General features: G+C 43.2%; 1 protein-coding gene across 1 annotated transcript in view; it reads right to left on the bottom strand.

Moving 5' to 3' along the window:
• Window positions 1-4,663: 4,663 nt before the first annotated feature.
• LOC306931731 (uncharacterized protein) overlaps window positions 4,664-22,763 on the bottom strand; it is a 107,026-nt gene continuing 88,926 nt past the window's right edge. The window contains exon 6 of the mRNA XM_079513309.1: window positions 4,664-4,785. Within this exon, the coding sequence (XP_079369435.1) occupies window positions 4,783-4,785 (3 nt within the window). The 3' untranslated portion in view covers window positions 4,664-4,782. The remainder of the gene's footprint in view (window positions 4,786-22,763) is intronic.

The raw sequence follows: 22,763 nt of genomic DNA, 5'->3' as shown, positions 1-22,763 counted from the left end.
GAGTGGCAAAGTGAGTTTAACATTGTTTAAAGTTGTTTAATGCAATCAGATAGGACTTTTCTGTTTGGATGTATGGGCTGTCAAGGCCAGAAAGTAGGCTATTTCTTTCCACTCAGTAGACATTCCTGCATAACTTCCGGGTTTGATGATGATGTCACGCACATACCTCTATTTCGATATTATCGTGCATCACGAATCAAAATCTGTCCCAAAATGTGACTTGTGTCAGGAACTCTCTCTCTCTCTCTCTCACACACACACACACACACACACACACACACACACACACACACACACACACACACACACACACACACACACACACACACACACACACACACACACACACACACACACACACACACACACACACACACACACACACACACACACACACACACACACACACACACAATTAAGGTATGGTATAGACTGTTCCTAATTAGTGAGATGTCCCCTGCGTCTCCATTCTCCACATGCTAGCGGGCCCTCGGTGCTGCAGGGACCCGATACTGAGCCATGTCTGCAGTCTACTGGACCCCCTCCACCCCCACTGTCCACTCCACTGTTCAACACACAGCCACTCATGCATGGACACACTTCTAATTACAGCCAAATGCCTGTGCGTGTGCGTGTGTGCGTGCCTGTGTGCATGCCTGTGTGCGTGCGTGCGTGCGTGCGTGCATGCATGCGTGCGTGCGTGCGTGCGTGCGTGCGTGTGTGCGTGCAACTTGATGAGTGACATTATCTGCCTGCTGACAAAAAAAGTCAGTGTGCCATGTGCTAATGGTCTGTGTACTCATTACCATGTGCTGGTCATCTTCGGACAGCAGTGTCTCTCACACTGTAGAACAATAGAAGACTGTGATTAAGTGATTATACAGTAAAGCCAGTACAATCAATTTTCTTCCATTCATACTTAATTAATATTAGTCAATAATATTTTAGTATTTTAATTTAATTCTAATACTTAACTGTTTGTGTTGTGAGTATGTAGATGTGCTAATTTAACTTTGTCTAAAACGGGGATGCCAGGTTGAAATCAGGGTTTTCTAAATTCAACTCAAAAATAAAATACAAACTTAAAAAAATAAATTAAGTAACGGTTTGGAATTGGGATATCCTAAAATGAACCGAGTTGTCATATATATTTGAAACATGAATAAGAATTAGTACCAACCAAAGCGTAAAACAACCATGCTCTAGAAAGCCACCTATCCTGGGGCCTTTTGTGCAGCAAAGAGCTCATATGCATATTATTTACATTTACAACTCACTAAGCACGTATATTAATCTTCTACACCAAGTCCAGGAGGTATAACACAATTATGGATTCATGCCAGGAAAGAAAACATACTTCTCACCCAAATTGTTGTTGTTTGATAACTGTAAAGCTTCAGTGAACATGATTATGAACCAAAACTAATTTGTATATTTACCCCCTTATTTTTTTAACATCTGGTCCCATAAGGTATAAAGAAATTGTTCATAAAATGACAGCTCTGGCCCTATACTATTCTTGTTTGATTTATATAATAATCAACAGGAGAAATTAGGTTAACTAAAAAAGGTTCTGAGTTGCTAACTAAATGAATTAGTCAGCCTATATATTTGCGTGCACGACATGACTATCATCATATCTTGGAAGTTTATCAGCAGTTTTGGGGGAGGGTGTAGGTGTTGACATTCACATGTAAATATGAAATTTGGGGCAAATGTCATCTGCAATGTGCACACACACACACACACGAACGCACGCGTGCACACACGCAGACACACGCACATGCATGCACAGTTGCACACGCACACACACACAGCTCTTTTGTTCGCGCCCAGTCAGTCGGACACTGCTCACCCATAAACAATGAGGTCTCCACCATTACAATGGAATAGGAGTTAAGAATGAAGAGTTGGGGGGGGGGGTAATGTTCCCCTTCTGCCAAGGTTGGGGTGTCGGTGACAGAGGGGTCACATCAGTGGGGGTCAGAAAGACAGCGAAGAAGGTGAAAGGTCACTGGTGTGTGTGTGTGTGTGTGTGTGTGTGTGTGTGTTGTGCGTGTGTCGTTCAGATGTGTGCACGTGAGTGTGAGCACGCAAGCGCACATGCACAAGTTGCTTCCCAACACTCACATCACCCAGACAGACTTCATGGGGTGAGGGGGTGGGGAGTTATTCTTCTGTACTTCATTATACTCAAAACACTGAAAACAATCACAAGCAGTCGCCACTAAAAGCAAATATTAACATCCCATCTAACTCGTTCATTCAGACGATTCTATGAAAACCCCGCAGGGACGTAGCGAGCGGGAAGATAATGGATTTGAAAACCCACATATACAATCGTTTTTCTGTCTCCTTCAATTGACGTTAAGGGGGGAAAAAAGGGCTTGAGCCGAACGGGTCTTTTCTCCCGTGGTGTAAATGGTTTGTGTGACCACACCATGATGAAAGGAACTGTGCGAAGGCCTAAACATCTCCAGGCCATTTAGAGAAGTTTCAAGGACGTATGATCTAATGGCTTTAGGGTGCCAAGTGTGGCTTCAACGTGACAGCTGGGATTGAAACGATTTCCCAACACACACACACACACACACACGCACACACACACACACACACACACACACACAAATACAGATGATCAAATGTATGCAAACACACAGTGTAACTGTACATACACACACACACACACACACACACAAATATACAGTGCACATGCACTCTGCTCTCACACAATCACAGACTCGGCCCATGGAAGGAATTCACACACACACACACACACACACACGCACACACACACACACACACACGCAGATGCGCAGCAGCGTGAGCGGCAGGCAGTGCCCTCTCACCCACCCACACAGCCATTATAAACAGCATAAACACCAATGACAAGTTGAGATTAATGAAGGTCCCCGGCAGTGACAGCCCAATTTAATTGTCAGCCATGATGGCTGCTGAACCCCGCCAGTATATTTGTACAAGGTTACCGCAGAGCCTTAAAATGTCACTAATTGATCATGACCAATAAGTAATTAGAAAAACTGATAGCGTGTCCTTCCTGTGCACGTGGCAATGACGCCCAGTAGGGATAGGTCCTGCGTGCGCTGTGTGTGTGTGTGTGTGTGTGTGTGTGGGTGTGTGTGTGTGTGTGTGTGTGTGTGTGTGTGTGTGTATGTGTGTGTGTGTGTGTGTGTGTTCTGAGCTTAATGAGCAAGCATGCAGAGATGGTCTCGATTGATACTGTGAGAGAGTTCCATATCAGAAAATCCTGATATAATATAAATTATATAGTACTATAGTAGTAGTATTATTATCATGTGTTCATTTCATGTCATTTGTAGATCTGATATTATATGTAATAGCAGATCTACAAGCTCACAACGTGTCAAGTTGTGATGTGTTGTGAGCATGTTGATCACTATAGAAATTTTGGCGTAGAGCGAAAAGTGGACGGATCCTTATAGTATCCCTGGGGGACTCCGGACACTGAAATATCTAGTGTTTAAGAAGCCTCACTTGCTGTAAAACCACCTGACCTTGGAAGCTGAAAAGAGAACACGCAGTGCAACTGTACATTAATTCATTAATTTAACTGAGAGTTTGGAATGTACAGGGAAAATCTGGGACCTCAAAGATTAAGGCCTATAGGCTAGACGTGTAGCCTCGGACTATAAAAGATTCAGACAAGCGAGTACAGGTCTGTGCTCTGCAGAAAATAAAATGTTCCTATACTCCTGTACTCATAATGCTACGAATAAGGTCAACTGCAATTAGGGTTATTTGATATTAGAAATGTATCTGCATATTCTGCTTTTTTTTTTTGGCACAGGACAAATAAAAGAGAGGAGGGGTGTCACACACCGCATCAGAGGTAGGAATCAAACCATAGCGTGTCACACTCATGTGGTCACAATGGTCCCAGTAGTCAGTTAAAATGTTTTACTTAATTTCAGAATTAATACACAGTGACAGAGTAGTAGTACCTGTTTTGAGGGGCGCTAGCCCCATCGTATGTGTGAACACAAACACGATTATTTGAATGATCACCCCATAGCGATGATTTGATTGGTTGAGAACATATTGAGGATAAAAATAAAGTGAGGACAGAAAAGTGAAGACGCTAAAAGTGATTGGCCAGCCTGGGCCGTGGCTCAGCGGTCCAGGCACCTTGGCTGGTAATCCAGTCTGGCAGTGTGCCGCGGGTTCGACTCCCGATCCCGACGGCCTTTACTGCATGTCATCCCCCCCATCTCTCTCCCCATTTCCTGTCAGCCTACTGTCTGTCCCTCCATAAAAAATATAAAAAATAAAGGCGAAAGCCACACAAAAAAAACATATAAAAAAAAAAAAAGTGATTGGCCGGAATGACATTAATTGTGATGATTTGATTGGCTGAGCATGGAATGTGATGTATGATGATGTACTGTAAGATGATAAGAGCGGCCCTCACTTGACACAAGTGTGATTTTTACAATAATAATAATTATGAATGAACCGCTTAAAAAATATAACCACAAATAATGAAATAGTGAAAACGAGCTCTACAAGTTCACAACATATCACGGAACAACTTTATAACAAAGACAATGGTGAACGTTATAGTTATCATTATAGTGCTTGGTGTGAACGGCCGCTATGTACCCCCCCTCCCTCTCCCCCTCTCTGGGGGTTTCACTGGGTTATTCTAACCACCATGAGGCTGACAGCAGCCTTGGCTACAGACCCCCTGGCTTGGCTACACGTCCTCTGCTGGCAGCCCAAGGCCTGGCTGGCTGCGTTGGCTCACTGGGAAGGAATGTGTGAGAGAAAAGACACTGTAAATAAATACTGAAGGCTCAAACAGTGACACCACGACCAGGGGAGTGGGAGAGAGAGAGAGAGAGAGAGAGAGAGACCTACAATACAGATCGTATTTGCCTTTATATTCTAAAATAGATGTACACAAAGTACTGATATAGTAAAAAAAAGGAAAAAGGAACATTTTGCATATATATTGCAATAATAATGTGTGGTTGTCAATCCCAAGCACACCTGAATGTGTGCCACACACCATTTGTGCACTACTGACCTACACCACTCCAATCCTTCCAAGTTATAAAGAAAGAGAGAGAGAGAGAGAGAGAGAGAGAGAGAGAGAGAGAGAGAGAGAGAGAGAGAGAGAAAGAGAGAGAGAGAGAGAGATAGAGATATTCTGGATGGTAGCAGCCAAGGAGTGTATGCTGGCCGAAGATTAGTTTCCCCTCCTTTTTGAGTGGTGCAACCACTCCTATAGACAGCTATGTGTGTCCCTGGGTCTGTCTGTCCAAGCACGAAAATAGCGTTTGTTCACCACCAAGTGTCACTGTTGCACAGCCTAACACACAGACACACACAGGCCAGGGAGGAGAACTTGTACAGTACAGTACAGTACAGTACAGTACAGTACAGTACAGTACAGTACAGTACAGTACAGTACCACTCACTTCAGAAGGGTCTGATTTTATTTGAAGCGAGAGTTTACACAAAACACCAGAATCATAATTATGCGCGCAGCCACACACACACACACACACACACACACACACACACACACACACACACACACACACACACACACACACACACACACACACACACACACACACACACACACACACACACACACACACACACACACACACACACACACAGTACTTGAACTGATTATTATGCATCTATTATAACTTTTTTAACAACTTTTAACAACTTTTTAACAAAACATAATAGCAATGGGATGCACCCAGGTGGTTATAACTCCGCCCCCCCCAGAGCAGAGGTAGCTAAACCAACGGTACAGTACAGATGGCCTCGACCAGGCCCCATATGCCCATATACGGTCATGAATGATGCAGAGCCCCTCATGCAGGGTCGTATGAGAAGTTATTGAAAAACAGCCGTCTCCGGCTGACTGTTCATGGCCGACTGTTTATGACAGAAAGGCCAGCATGCAGCGTAAATCATACAGAAGTCATGGCGGCAGAGAGTGTGATTTCCGTAACACACTCTAAATGTCACCAACGAAGCCAAAGTTTTGTTTGGGTTTTACACACGACTTGTGCTCGATGGAACCAGTACTTTATTTATATTAAGGAAAGAGACAGAGAGAGGAGGGGGTGCTCTATAGCTATGTGTTAAAGGATAAATGTGTATGAAAGCAAAAAAAAAAACCTCAGGTCTGGAAGGAGAGAAGTCTTTTGTGACTTACTGTACTGTATGTGTCCTTGTTCTCTTAAGGTACAGTATCAACCTTAGTGGTGTAGTGGCTGTACTGCCTATCAAAGTTAAGAGAAGTTAATGAGAAAACATCCAGAAGGGAAGCACGCACAACTCAGAAAATGTTGACGGGTGCTGAACAAAAATATACGGATGTCCACACACCGTTCTTAAGCTCCCAGAAGTTTATTTAAGGTACATCAGGATTCAACATTTCGACCCCTCCGGGTCTTCATCGGGAATGAATATACAACAAAGTAGGCGTGTTTAATATACAAGTCAACACCGTTCTTAAGCTCCCAGAAGTTTATTTAAGGTACATCAGGATTCAACATTTCGACCCCTCCGGGTCTTCATCGGGAATGAATATACAACAAAGTATGGCATCGTGACTACGAGCTGTGCGGCCTCTTTCCTTTCTTAGTCAAAGAATCAATGAATATAAAACTTAATGATGAAGAAATGTTGGATATAAATAGGATAATGCATAGTGAATGAAAGAATACACATTAGGCTATACATTAATACATTTGATAAGTATGGTCAGATTACATTAAACAAAGCCTTGTCTTTCATCATTTGTATGAATTTTTGATATTGGCTTCTAAGCCTGAATTGCACATTAAGTATTGCTATTTCAACACACCTTAACCAAAGAGCAACACGCAGTGACAAGACAGCACTGACTTTCTAACATATGCCATGTCAAAAAGTGTGCGTTTGTCCCCAGCTAGGCTCATGGATGTGTTGAAGGTTGACACATCCTCTTTAACACTATAAGCAGCCTATCTATCACCACGAGTTATCGCCTTTTCAACATCCTGCACTGTGTATTTGTCTTCCCAAACCTGGGTGACATGCCAACCAGACCTTATTACCTATTCATATATGCTGGCAGTGAGTGTGCACCGCTCCGTTTAGCATGCATTGCTAAAACATAGATTTCAAGAGTTGCGCCTCACCCGCCCAGTTTTCCCAAGTTGTCTCGGGGACCTGCTGTTAGCGTTAAGGCTAATGATATCCACAGGGCTGTGTGTGTGTGTGTGTGTGTGTGTGTGTGTGTGTGTGTGTGTGTGTGTGAGTGGTGCATAAAGGGGTAAAAGGTGTTCACCCTCTCACTTGCTGAGCCCATATGAACCCGTGCTGTACACACCAAAGGGGGTGGGGAGTGAGGGTGCGTCCTCACCCCTGACACAGCTGTCACCCTCTCTCACTCACACACACACACACACACACACACACACACGCACATGCAAGCCAGTGCGCACACACACGCACATGCACGCACACGCACACACACACACACTGAATTAAACTGTAAGACACAGACATGCACACAGTACATTTCTTTCTGATTTACAGTACACCGCAAGACATGCACGCAGGTGTACAGTACATACTGTACAGTCACACACACACACACACACACACACACACACACACACACACACACACACACACACACACACACACACACACACACACACACACACACACACACACACACACACACACACACACACACACACACACACACACACACACACACACACACACAGAACCACCCTAGCCGTGTCTGCCACCTCCAGGTCTCCTGTTGGCAGTGGGCTGGCCAGCACAGCAGGTCCAGGGCTGCCCGAGAAGAGGAGACGCCACACAGGCCGCATTTCCAGCTAAGCTGCAGAACAGCGGCGGAAACGAGGGAGCTGATTAAAGTCTCATAGGCTAAATTAAACATAAGGACATTCATTATGCTAGACCCTGGTAATTAGCATGCGCTGTTCTTATAGGATTTCGCAAAGCAGAGCGGAACTGCAGCTGTAACTGGGTATCCTTTGGAAGCCCTCATTACGCATTTTGACGAGCGGTCAGGGCGACGGGATGGGGAGATCGGAGACGCGATGAAACGATGACGACTGCGATAAATGGAGGAGAGCAGGCGATACGGTCACGGCAACCCTGCGGAACGTCCAAAATAAGCACTGAACCAAAACTAGAATCTCATTCATTATGAGAGAGCCGGTTAATTAGTGTGAGTCTTAGGTCACCGAAAGCAGAATGAATCTGCAGCTGCAAACGGATCCTTTGGAACGCATTAGTGCAGTGACACACAGGGCAGGTTTTAGCTGGGGCTATACGGAGTCTCTATAATAGGGCATGGGGGCAACCCAAGGTTTTTATGTCAAAAGTAGTGCTTTACACACACACACTAAAATCCTGAGTGGTATTGTAACTCTTGAGAGTCTACAAATGTAACTAAATGGACTCTTATGAGTTGCAAATGTAACCATACAAACACTACAAATGTAACTAAACAATAACGCAAGTCACAGTGAAATAGGGTAAGAAAAATAAGAGTGTATGAGAGCCAACGAGAGAAATAGAGAGAGAGGAAGTGATGGATGTAAAATAAAAATGAGAAAACCATTCACCGATCATCCAAAATAAGTACTTGACCGAAACTGACATCAGATGTATTTATGGCAAATGTGTAGATAAATATTTACAAAGTGAGTCATAACGTCTAGTGCTGGAAAACAGCTGGGAGGATATTAGACACCGAAAGGTTCTGGCAATAATAATTATAATAAAAAAAGCTCTCTGCCTGGATATACGATCATGTGGAGTATTTGTTGTCTGTTGTATATATAGTATCTACTTTTAAGGGAGAGAAATTATTTCTTGCATGCTGTCATGATTCATCTTCATCAAGAAATATCCTCAGTGTGTTGTTTTTCTTCTCTTTCCTGGACATTGCACCTGTTTAATTTTTACTCTCCATGCAAACCCCAGTTAAAACAATTCCATCTCCTAGGGATAATATTATTCAACCTAACTCCTATTCTATTTCCGGGGATCACGCCAACAGGCCTGAGTTCTAAAACTGGATAGCTGGTAAATAATGGATTGTACCACTATCAGGTACTAGGGGGTTGATTAGCCTCGGTATCCCAGACCAAACATTGGCGCGGCTGTAGGGAAGGATGAGTTATGTCTATTGCGGTTTATAGTTTCGTGATTTCCAATGAAAAGCAGTTAATTAGGGATGAATAAAACATGGCAGCGCTATCGGTGGCCGCATGGCAGGTGTTCGGTGTCGGACAGGGGATCCTAGTCTGAAAGGTACCCAATTGAAAGTTAATAATGGATTGAATGTACAGAAAGTGCTTTTCTACTCATGCGGCACTATACAGGCCTTATCTCTCATGTAGCGGCGGGTGGAGAAGCCGGTCGGCCGTCTTTTCGGATTCGAGAGCGTGCGTTTGATTTGGATGGCTAGATTGGTTTCAAGGCCATTAACGTTATATGTTAAGCACATGCTCAACACTGTAACATGATCTCAAACCAGATAAGAAGAAAAGAATGGAGATGAGATGTGAAGTTATTGAAAATTAGGGTCAGAGGAAAGGGAACTCACCCTGCAGGGAAACTGTAGTGCTAGCATGAGTTCCACATGCATCCACAACCTCACCACTATAATCATCATTTTCCAAATAGTGTTACGAATTCCAAAGAGAACATACATAAATCTCAACATCCCGAGCTGGGATTATGCAAAGCATAGGGCTAGAATATATTAACCAATTTAGGCCTGACCTCAAAATTAAAAAAAAATCTTTTCTGAAATAAATATTTTCACGATTTTTCAAAAATAGCAGACCTACAAGCTCGTAGCGCGCCACTCGGTGGCGCGCTATGAGCTTGTAGATCTGCTATTTTTCAATAGCTAAAGCATAACATAATGCTAACACCAAAAGGGGTTCCCGCCCAAAATGGGTTAAGAGACACCTTTTATAATGTCTGGAAATCTCCGTTATAATAAGATCTCTGAAGGACACAACTGTTTTCCACGATGCGTTCTCCGGGGCTGATCCATAAACAGAGCTCATTTAACGGCACCGTCTGCTCCGAAATGCCTCACAAAATGAGACAAAATACCACCGGGAACCAGAGGGGCGGTATGGAAATACAGGAAGAACTGGGTCACATTCGACATTATGCATGTCATGTATGGAGAAGGAAGACCGCCAACACAGCTGTTAAGGGACCTTCTCCACAAGTCTCGTTCATTAAGCATACAAAGTTCTCACACTGCCAGTGAATATGCTCTCCCTCCCCTGGAGATGAAATTCTAATGTGATATTAAGAGAACTGGGACAGCGTAAGGTTATTAGAATGCAGTCAAGGCTAACAAGGCGGCCATGTTGCCTGCATAGGAGTATAGGATGTAGTATAGGAAGTATAAAGATTGCACTCAGTAGTAGAGTTCATATCGTTGCTGTCGGGAGGAAACCTCCTAACTCCTTTTTCTTTATTTTTTGTATGTTTATTTTTTGTGGCTTTCACCTTTATTTTATATTTTTTATGGAGGGACAGATAGTAGGCCGACAGGAAATGGGGAGAGAGATGGGGGGATGACATGCAGCAAAGGCCATCAGGATCGGGAGTCGAACCCGCGGCACACTGCCAGACTGGATCACCAGCCAAGGTGCCTGGACCGCTGAGCCACGGCCCAGGCCTCCATTTTTGAGGTTTTTGATTTGGTTTTTGCATAAATCAGTGCTATCGGACAAAACCTCTTAACTCCATTGGACCCTCAAACTGTCTGCTAAAGGAACTAACTTCACCCGTCTCATGGAAGTAATTGACAATATATAAAGTCACACCATTAACTTTGATGAGGCAGTATTGCTTTGTTTTCAAAATATAAGGTTTTCTTCATTTCCTGAAAAATGTTTATTTTTCATTTCCTGAAAAATGAACATTTTGGAGTTAGGTGGTTTCTTCTCGACAGCAGAGATATAGTGCCTCCGCCAAGACTATACAATTGCCAAGATATGCCTTTTCCACCTGAGATATGACTACTGTACATGTAATAGATTTTGTAATTTTGAACTGGATTGTGCCCTTTGACCCAAAGTTAATAATCTCATCCGTTCTTGACCATGGGTTTCATTGGGACATTTACCATTTATGTTTTGTGACTCTAAAGTTAATCGTCTCTTTGGGAGAGCCTATAGGCTACTGATCATCTTCACACAAGTTTCACCAACATGTGACTATTATATAGTCATTTAAAGAAGGGGGAATCATGCTGTTTTTTTAAAAGTTCCCAAAGTGCTTCACACTCACAGACAATAAAAAAGTGATACTATCAAAACAACCAAGAGTTAAAGAGAATTAAAGACTACATAAAACAAAGGAAATCAGAAATAAACAAGCCTTTTGGAGTGTTTTCAGAAGGGATTTAGAGATAATTATTTTGCTAGTCTGGCTAAGCCGCTTGGGCAGGTCATTTCAAAGTACGTGATAGAGAAGAAACAGATCCTTGGTGTTATGAAGTTTACCTCTGTCTCCTATTATAGCTATTCCCCGCAGGAGTGCAGCCCTTGCCAATGCGGCAAGTCAAGAATTAGCTCACGTCTTTTGTTTTCCAGTCTCAGTTAGCTGACGGCGTGTATGCTTGTTTTTACAAGCCAAGGTGCAAATGCAGTTATTGTAATGAGAACAGTTGAATAGATCTCTCTGTGGATACGCCCACGGTAAATTATTCTGAAACAAGGGCAGCAAGCCACCTACACACATTGCCATCACATGTGTAAAGCATGTATCTGTAGCGTGTTTATTGGCACAAAGTTCATTGGTGACGTGACTTCGGGGGAATTGCATATATTGTTGTGAACTAAAACTTAGAATAATCATACTAGTCTATCGTAAATTACCTTTGAGGATTGTGTGTACATGTAGACATATGTCATATGTGTCGATGTGAGAACAAATGTTCTGTGTACGTACGCTATATGTAATGTATAATTTTGTGTTTATAGGATATGTGCATGGCAATGTACGCAGCGTGACACAATCTATACTAACCATTTTCCCAACCTCTCATCACCTCTGGAGTGAAAGGTTTATCACCCTGGAAACACATCCGCAAGCAACGCGTCTCGCGCCCTCGCTGTCTCCAAACTCAACTCAAAGAGGGGGGGGGGGAAGAGAATGTGACTTCGCTTCACCGTAAACAAACGCGTGTTGTTCGTTAACGAGTGGTGGCATGCGGGTTTCAGAATGTGTCGCTGTCATTAAAAAATAGGACAGGACGTTAGTGAGGTGCGGGTTCAACTTGATTCGCCAAGCCATCTGTTGTTGTGGTGTTGCCGACTGACAGTAGTAGTGGCTTAGCGTCACTACTACAGCAACACAAAACCAGAGTTTGACAAAGTCAGCAGTTTTCATTACCCTGTGACATGGACCCCTCCCTCTCAAAAAAACAGAAAGGATAATTGAAGTTAGAATGAACCCGTTGTCACCCAGAACTAACAGTAGCCTCGTAGGGACATGGGATCAAAATGAATGCTTTGCCTCCCAGCTCTATATTTGGCCTTGTCTCTGCCTTCTCCTAAAGGGTCTTACACATTTTTTGGGGGGGCGAGGGGGTAGCCATAAAAGAGTCATCGAACTTGCCTCTCTGGCACTCCTTCTCTCTGGGGGATTTTGGCGGCCAAAGTGAAATGTGAGTTCCCTCTTCCATACTCCTCTTTGACATGGCTGTGAGTTCAGAGCTGATGACCATGGGTGGTTTGCGCGCTCTGCTCTAGCTTGTCTCTCAACTACAGGAGTGTTGTGCTGACTGACACCCCTGGCGCTGGCCCTAAACAACGTGGCAGGGGTCCCACTCACAGCACTCCTCACTACATATATATACACGCACGCACGCACGCACGCACGCACGCACGCACGCACGCACGCACGCACGCACGCACGCACGCACGCACGCACACACGCACACGCACACACACACACACACACACGCACACGCACACGCACGCACTCGCACACACACACGCACACACACAAACATCATATACATACCCAATATGTGAAATAAGCCACATGAACTCTAGCGTCTCTACTCTGGGGAAAACAATGCAGATCTACAAGCTTGCAATGCGTAGGTCGTCTATTTTCCATAAACAGAACATTTGGTGTATAGGTGGAAAAATGGACAGGGCCTAGTAGAGAGCCCTGGGGGACCTCAGTGCAGGGTTTAAGTGGTTTAAATAACCACCATCTGTCTCCCTCGTGGTACAATCACAACTGCAAACGTGCATGCATATATCGCAGTAAAATCTAGAATGTTCATTTAACTCTGAAAGTGTACAGAAAAAGACCAGTACGGGTAACCCCCCCCCCCTAATTCTTTAATCCACCATTCTGGGTCAAGGATCCCAGGCTACGGGAATCGGTGACCGCCTACCAGAGTTCAGCTGAACCTTGAGCATACCGCAGTGCGAAAAATAATGACAGACGAAGAAGAAATTCCACTGCTTAATTTATTGCATTTAGATTAAATCTGGTGAAATTCAATATTTTAATTGAATGTTTAAGTGCCCAAGCGTTCGCAGTGATAAATTTCCACTGGCACCCCATGCTCCACTATCATGTTTCCCAGCCTAATTGCATTTGCATAAATGATGTTCGTCATTATTATTATTCTGGTTGGGTAGCCATTTGGAGGGGCGAGGGAGGGACCCGGGCGAGAGGGTGACGGGGTCGGGGTGTGGTTGCTAGTGTGGTGGTGGGGGGGCTGATGGGGCATACTCAAAGGCAGACTGACATTGAGTTATTTTGGTTTTTGCCTTGGCTTGATGACCTCCCCAAAAAAGTGCTGACAAATTCAATGCTGGCCCTGTTGGTCTTGGCCGCCCGGCCCGAAGAGAGCAAGTTGTCGCTGTCGGGAAGGAACCTTGTATCTCCATATTTCAAAACTATTCAAAAGTAGAATAATAAAATTGTCGACCTACAAGCTCACAACGCGTCACATCGTGACTTTTTAAACATTCTGAAAGTTACCGTGAAAGTGGTTAATTCTGCTTTATAAACATTTTATATTAAATGATGAAAAGTATTAACAAGAAATTGTGACTAAATAATAACTACATTGGATCCATTAGACACAGGTTCTTCTTTGTTCCATTTCCTGAAGGGTAATGCTTTTGGGCATACATGGTTTCCACTTGACAACGAAGAAGTGTGGTCTTTCCATCAAAGCTGTATACAGTAGCTTTGACAACATCAAATCTCTCTACGCAGATAGGCACCGACACAAATGACTAGATCACAACCTAAGAGACACACAAAGCTAGCCTGTGTGTGTGTGTGTGTGTGTGTGTGTGTGTGTGTGTGTGTGTGTGTGTGTGTGTGTTTGCGTGTGTGTGTGTTTGCGTGTGTGTGTTTGCGCGCACGTGTGTGTGTGTGTGTGTGTGTGTGTGTGTGTGTGTGTGTGTGTGTGTGTGTGTGTGCCCTTTTGTCTGAGATCGATGAAAAATACATTTAGATCATTTTGATAATGTCATACAGACATACTGTAGCAGTTTATTTTGCGTTGACCTTAACCTGCTGTTCATTTATCATAGTCAGAGACAGTGGAGCCCAGTTGATGCTGCACTTCATTAGTCAGAATCTACAAGTTGAGTTAGAAATCTGTATTACAGCATTAAAATGTCATTTTCTTTTTTTAATCTATCAAGTAATACTATACCCTACTACATCTTTGCCATTGTATAGTATAATATAACATAGGGGAAATGTTTCGTACATCTCATTATGATATAATAACATACAAATATTCCTAAAAGCATATTGTTACATTTTAATATCATCATGTAATTTATTAAAGCCGTTAAAATACCTAGAATAGCATTCCATACAGTAGCTTTCCATGCATGTTATAGTGATATAGAATAGCATACCACAATACAATTACAGGAGTAGACATTACAAGATGCAATGCAACATGATTCTGTAGACTGCATTATATTTTTCACATTGCATTTCATTTTCAGTTTTAGAAAACACATCACGTAGGTCAGCAGAATTCTTCTATCAACATTACAGAGGTTAAGACGCTCACCTACTTAAGACAGTATAATCCTCAGTATTAATGTATCTATTTGTAGCTCAGACTGTACACATGTAATCAAATGGACCCATTTGATTCTCACCTTTTATACTCGGAAATACAGTTGAGGGCAAGCCCTCATTTTCAACGTAGCCGAGGTTACAAATTTACAGTCACAATACAGTCACAATACAATACATCAAACACAACATTATAAATCAGGGTAAATTACAAAGGAACTTTATACAGAACAACCATCAGTCAAATAAATCAATTGAAGCAGGAGCAATAACGGTGAAAAATATTCTGTAGTTCATTCCATGAAGTTGGGCCATTGACAGAAAAAGCTGTCTTGCCCATTATGCCCAACTCTGTCTGGGTCTGAGGAACCTTGAGCCTTAAGAAATCACTAGAGCGGGTCTGATAGGTGCTATTGTTCAGTTCCATCATGGAACAAATATAGTCCGGGAGCATCCCAGCAATGGCTTTATATAAAAATTACATTTGTATACTCTGAATTAAATGAACACTGATGATTTTACTGTGTACAACACATGTGGTTACAGTGTCTGCCCTGGGATTTGGAGGTTGGGGGTTCAATCCCCAGCTGAGTCATACCAAAGACTATAAAATGGTACCCAATACCTCCTTGCTTGGCACTCAAGACATCAAGGGTTGGATTGGGGGCAGGTCACTGCGACATACTAGCGTCATGACCAGGGGGTGTACTTGTACATCAAGCCGCCTCACGCTACAGAAACAGGAGATAGGTTCCTGACCCTAAGGGCCACAATGCTCCACAACCGTTGGTTCCCAAGGCTACAATATCGTACTTCTGTTGGTCTAGAGTTGAATCCTGGCAGAGTCTTCAGGCTAATTTATAGTTTGTCGGATGACCGTGTCGTGCAACACTTTTTCACGGTTGAAAATATATCATTTTCGTCGTACAAAAATGTCATAAAATGTCTAGACACAAATGTCGTACTGACACTTTTTCAAGGTTGAAAATGTCATTTTTCTCGTACAAAAACATGGTTGTTTGACGAAGTGAACCTTTCCTTCCATGTTTCCCGGAATACACTGTCTCCCTCTGCCTTTCGGTTCTTTGAGACACACATACGGGCATTTGGGGGCACGGCCACATCCAATGCATATAAATCCATGCAGCGCACGTGACGTTGATTCCCTTCCCCATATTCGCACGTACAGTTCTAGCGTGTGACATCAGTTAAAGCTAAAAGAATCCTGCCAGCCTGAAGTTCAGACCGCTCACTCGGTTTAAACACCGCTCGACACGACAAAGATCTGTATAACACGGCTTGAATTGGAATTTAAAAAAAAGTGATAACCGCAATAGCAATTAAAATACTCCACAGTTGGGCCATTACACAAGTGGAAGTGTGAACGTTTTAGGAGTAACAATAAGAGTGACGTGCCATTGTGAAGAAGATGGATGAATGCACTTGTAGCATATACGGTACAGCACAGAGCACAGGACCCCCCCTCCCCCCTCAATCATCCAACAGTGCGTGTCAGCCCTATAACTGATGGCCGTGAGTAAGCTGATCCCCCGTAACATTACCACTTGTGGTCGTATATGTACATAGGACTTGAGGACCTCTCAAGTGGGTGTCAGCCAGGGAGGCCGCCAGGGTGCGACAACAATAAGGAGAGGAGAGGACAGGAGAGTCCTTTGTCATGAATGGGTACCATCCAGCACCTAAAACAGGTGTGCGGCTGTTGTTGATCTGTTGAGTGTATTGTATCTATCTTTTCTGCAGTAACACATTGTAGCCCAAGTATTTTATGAGGGCCAGGTATAAATGCTTTTTACTGTGCTTGCTTATAATCGTATAATTTCAGTTATAAGTATACAAAAACACTCCTAATGCTTCATAACTTCGTTTTTAATGACTTCAGTCAAGTATACATGCATTTTAATCTCTTTAGTTTATCTAATGAAATCATAACATAATAAAGCCTTTTATAATGATATATATATATATATATATATATATATATATATTGGATTATGTGTATAAATTATGTTATAGCACTCACACTGTACTGTAAATTCTGATTAACACATTATACTTGACATGTAATGTCAAGTATATTTCCCTCATAATTAAAGATGACTCAGACTTTTCTTTTGGCCAGGATCATAGTGTATTATAATTAATACACTAGTGATTTTTATTATTATTTATAAATCTATGCAAGAAGAAGACAAGAAAATCCACAAAAAAATAATGTGACCCCTTCTGACCGATGCTAAGTCATTGAATTTATTTTTATTTTCATTTTTTCATATGAAAGCAGGGAATCATAGCTTCAAATTGACATATTGGTTGTTCAGTTTGACCCACCCGTTTTGGAGATATGGCTTATACTAGAGTAATGTCTTGCAGAAAACAGCGAGTTGAGAAAACGTGCTTGAAAGGTTCACTTCGGTGGACTCTAACATTACACATGTTTAAGCATTTATTTCATATTTATTTCATATGTCGATTTCATCTCGACGTAGATAGTACCGTATGTGAAGAGTCTGCCTGTGTTATTAACTAATTTTGCATTTAAAAAAAAGAAAATCAGTTTTTCTCCTCTCCTGAACAGTTAGTCTTGCCGTCATGACTGTCTCTGTATCAAAAATGTAGAGCACTGAGTCGGTAACGATGGAAGCTGGAGATCGATGCCCCACCCGGCTATACAATACCTGTTGTACCCAGGTCACCCGTTCCACTCATCTCTCTGTGTCCCTTTTATGCTCATATATGGAGATTTCAGAACAGGCCAGCTCCATACTGTATATGGAGCCTGGGCAGGGGCCCTGTCCAGAGCCCGGTCAGAGGCCTTTTGTGGCGGGTCTGGACAACCGTGGGTCCGACCGACTCGACACCGGGCACTGCACTCCCTGCGGAGGTGTGGAACGGGTGTGTCGAATTTGAAATCGGTGGGGCGAACGGTTAATTCTCGAGTTATGTGCATTCCAGACGCACACACAGACATATAGAGACTTGGTGCATTTATAGATAGATTACAAGTACAGTATGATGATTATAATACACTATGATCCTTGCCAAATAATGTGATTATAAAATTCTTTAGGTTTATAATGCATAATAGACATGGGATCTATAGGAAGTGTTACCCTTGACATTAAAAGTAATTATAAAATGCTTTATAATTGTTATGCCATATTGTTATGTCATATTGTCATATTGTTATGAACTTGTGATTATTGTTATAAAGCAATATGAATGAGCTTATAACTATATTTACACAGTGTTATAACTAAGCAGATTATAATACATTTATGACTTAATTATGAGTATGTCTACAATGAGCTTTAGAAATGGAAAGTGTTTTGTATTAACCATAATTGTTTTCATGTCATGATACTTGCTAGATGTATAATTTAAAAAAAGCATTAACCTGGCATTGGATAACTTGAACTTTTCTCAAAAGAAAATAAACAAATCTATCAAATGTAAATACAGTACAATGGCAGGCTGCTGACTTTCATTGTGCTATTGTACACCAGAACATATTTTTCATCAGTACTTTGTGATATGAACTATATGGGTCCTTTTATCCATAACCAGACCTCAAAGAAAAGTGTAGAAAAAACAAAACAAAATCCATCAAACATAAATAATCAGGCAGAGCTCAGAGGCATAAAGCTAGGGGTGGGGGGAGTGGGGGGGCAGATTTTTCAAGATGACATCAGCAGCGCGAGTTCTGCTGTTTGTATAACGTCGTCTGACTCCTGATTAAAAGCCCGCTCATGTTTTCACCCAGAGGGGGGACTCCCCACACATTGAAACCCAGAGTGTTCATTTGACTCGGAGAGTAAAAAAAATGGGCCCAAAGAGGTCCATTTTTACTATGGTGGGAGGAGTCGTCAGTCAGTCATGCCCGGGCCTTTCGTCCATGCAGCGAACCCCCCAGATCCTGTTAAGAACCGGCGTGTAAGAGGTTTCCTCCTCTGCACTCCGGAAATGTCTGCTGTGATGTCTCACCCCCTTCTTCTCACTGCTTAGGAATGCTCTCACTCTCTCTCTCTCTCTCTCTCTCTCTCTCTCTCTCTCTCTCTCTCTCTCTCCCCCCGCCCCGCCAAACTCCTGGCCTCATCCCTTCTCCTTTTTCGCTCGTCTCTCTACCCTTTTTGCTCCCATGCTGTGAAAAGTAAGTGAGAGGAGAAAAATGATTAAATCATTTTTCAGTGGGGAGGAGAGAAGGGGGAAGGCCAGGAGAGAAAAGCAATGGATGATAGAGGGGGGGGGGGGGGGGGGGGGGGGGTCTTAAAACAACACCGGCTACATCGTCAAAAGGCTATTTTGGCACTTGGGTTACAGCCACTGACGGGACCGTTACGAGAGGGCCCCTACGGCTTGGCTCCGAGCTCGCAGGCCCGGCCAGCCGGCGGCTTTAAAATATGAGCTACAGGGGCTGAGGCGAGGACCTCCTTACGGTGATTGAAGAGGATTCCCCGCTGTTCACGGCCAGCCGTGGGTTAGAGCCCAGACAGATTCACAGCACACGGGGCAATGCTGGACAGGATAAACCTGTCTCGCTCCGAAAGCAGGCAGGGGGAAAAACTAACGCTGTTCTACATTTGGATGGCTGCAATTGACTTGTGCTATCTTTGTATAGTATAGCAGTCATTTTTCATGGCTTTGCAGCGTTATTAGACAGCTTGGTAAAAGTGAGAGAGGAAACAGGTGGGTGGGGGGAATACAACTCTGGACCTTGCGACTGCACAAGGAACATGCAATCAACTGGCTACTGTACGTTAGCCTGGCTAATAAGCCAGACTAATATCACAGGCAATTTTTTTTTGCCAACGGCTGATTCGGTCTGGCTTATTAGCCAGGCTAACTGTACGTCACCAGGCATGCCGGTCTGTACGTATTTGTGCATGTTTTTCCCCCATGAAGCGCATGCAATTCCCACGCACATGATACGTATATGCAGTACAAATACTTTGACTTGACCTCTCTATTACGCTCAAGTCACTACATCAGTGTGTACATTCTGAGTCTTCAACGGTATACTCTTCACACGTTTGATCCGATTGACTCCCAAGTTACATTCCCAGATGGCATCGCTGACCCTCTCCTCCCTTCCTTTCAAGGGATGGCAGGGCATTCTCGTCCCCTCTGACAAGACAGAGAGAGATAGAGAGAGAGAGATAGAGAGAGAGAGAGAGAGAGAGATAGAGAGAGAGAGAGAACAGACAGATACAGGGAAGAGAGGGGAAACCGATAGCGTAATTTGTCCTCTCAGGGAAGCTCCGATCACGTTAAACCCCTTTTGTTGGAATTAAAGCCATAGAGGAGAGTGGACGCCCTGGGGACCCTGACGGTGTCTGAATAGCTGGGCTTCAGTTACCAGAAGATCCCCTCCCTGGGGTCCTACGCGGCCCCCCCCCCCCTCATCCACAACCTCCAGGACAGTCCAGTATATATATACGTTCATACAGGTAAAGGGGAATGAATGAACGCCGGGCTTTATGACAGTGAGACGCCTAAGCGGTTGCTATTGTTCAGGGGCCATCCAGTGAGGCATCGTGGGGTTAAGTGTCATGGCAAAAGGGCCCTTTCTTCTTGGCTCTTTTTGAACCCCGCCGGCGCTGCATGGGCTTCATAGATACGCAAGCCCCGACCCCCACCCCCTGCGCACGCACAGTTGTGCGCGTGTGTGTATGTGTGTGTGTGTGTCCAGAGGCTAGCAAGGTACCTCCACAAACGCTGCTTTGATTCGACCGGTTGATTTGATTGGATTATGTCTTTTCTTTTCCTCTTCTCTTTCTCTTTCTTGTTTTTTGTGTGTGTGTGTGTGTGTCGTTTCAGACTTCAAAGCTGCGGGGTTCTGTGACAGGAGGGAACCGTGCGAGGCTGTCAGTGGCCCCCCGACATCAAACGCTGGCCGTATAATGCCACACTGTCATAAGCACCCACCTAGGCCTCTTGTTATGATGTGAAGATGATATGCTCACGCTGGTAAAATCCTGAGTGCTTGTATACTCTCAGAGAAACAATGGTAAAATTGACACTGAGGATTTTTTATTTTAAGCACCTTTACCTGCAGTGTTTCTGTCTCTCACTGCAGCTTGAATAATCATCTGAATCCATGCACTGGAACCAGGTGGTGGTGGTGATGGATATACAGTACGTGTATATCATTGCTGTTGGGCAGAAACCTTGTATCTCGATACATTATTTTTTTCCCCGGAATGAGTCATAGAGTACAAGACTGTTGTGCAAAGGTAGCGAAAATAGCCAATGTACAAGTTCACAAAGCTCACATAAGTGGATCATTCTGTCTGATGGTTTTATAAATATTTAACCAATGTAATATTAAAGTATTAACAAGAGCTTGTTGACTAAATAATAACTATATTGAAGTCAATGGAACACTATTTCTTTCATTTCCTGAAATGTAACGCTTTTGGACACACACAAGGTTTCTGCCCGACAGCCATGATATGAAATACATATGGACTGCTACAGGATGCACTGCACTCCATATGGGGAGGTCTCCAGTCTATAGGATATAGGTACATTTTGTGCCTATCGTGCCAAACCTACATGAATTCCACCAAAAAGTGGTGGCAGAATAAGGTCAAACTGACAATCATGTATTAGCCTGTATGTACATGCATGAATGGATTCATGGCAGTGTATTGTAATACTATAGCTCCAGTCTGTCTGTGAACAGAATCATTTAGAGAATGGATCGCCTGCTTTTCATGAAACCTGGTGCGAATGATCAGTATAGGCTGCCCCGTATATATGATTAACACTTGGTCGGAAAGTTCACAATATTAAGGTCAAGGTAAAGACCTCATATCTCAAGAAAAGGGACATACACAAACTGTTGGGACAGGCAGAGTTGCAACTTTTCATTCCACTCATCTCCAGTCATTTTGACGTGGCCATTATGAATCATAATTTGTCTTTGTCAGTGCACTTACTGTACCACCAATAATAACTGATTTGGGGACTCCAAATGGTACACAGGAAAGCAACCTCTAAACACGGCAAAATCTGTGCCGGACCTTAGCCAAATAGCAGCATACAGTATGTACTGTACTTAAATTATCTGGATACAATATTAGGTTTGATTTAGCCAGTTTAGACAGTGATGTCTGTGACCTAACACAAGTTTGGACAAACACAGAAAGCAAGTGAATTACATACTGTAGCACACCATTTACCTCTAATTACATGTCAACTATAGCCTGCAAACTCCTGAGTGTGGAGAGCGTACAAATGAAACCCCTGTCAACATTTTTCCAGTGACCACAGTAGAATTCAAAGTCTTGATTTATCCACGTGCAACTCTGAGAGTGTGCAAATGTAACTAAATGTAAAATGTAACTAAATGCACCTGTATAAGGGTGCATTTAGTTTACATTCGCACACTCTCAGAGTTAAATTGACTAAGTATTTTACAGGGTATTTGCTCTGGTGGAGAGATGGTCACGGGTGACCTGGCTGTGACCGCGCGTGTGTGATATGCATTCATGCAGAAGTCAGAACAGAACCTGCACATGTGCTCTTTTCTCACAAATACTCCCTCCCTATCCGTATCAGTCACTGTCTCTCTCTCTCTCTCCCTCTCT

Source organism: Electrona antarctica (genome assembly GCF_951216825.1).
Source record: "Electrona antarctica genome assembly, chromosome: 10".
In the NCBI taxonomy this organism is placed as follows: Eukaryota; Metazoa; Chordata; class Actinopteri; order Myctophiformes; family Myctophidae; genus Electrona; species Electrona antarctica.
The sequence above is the reverse complement of the archived record's forward strand: the minus strand, read 5'-3'. Positions and strand labels throughout refer to the sequence as shown.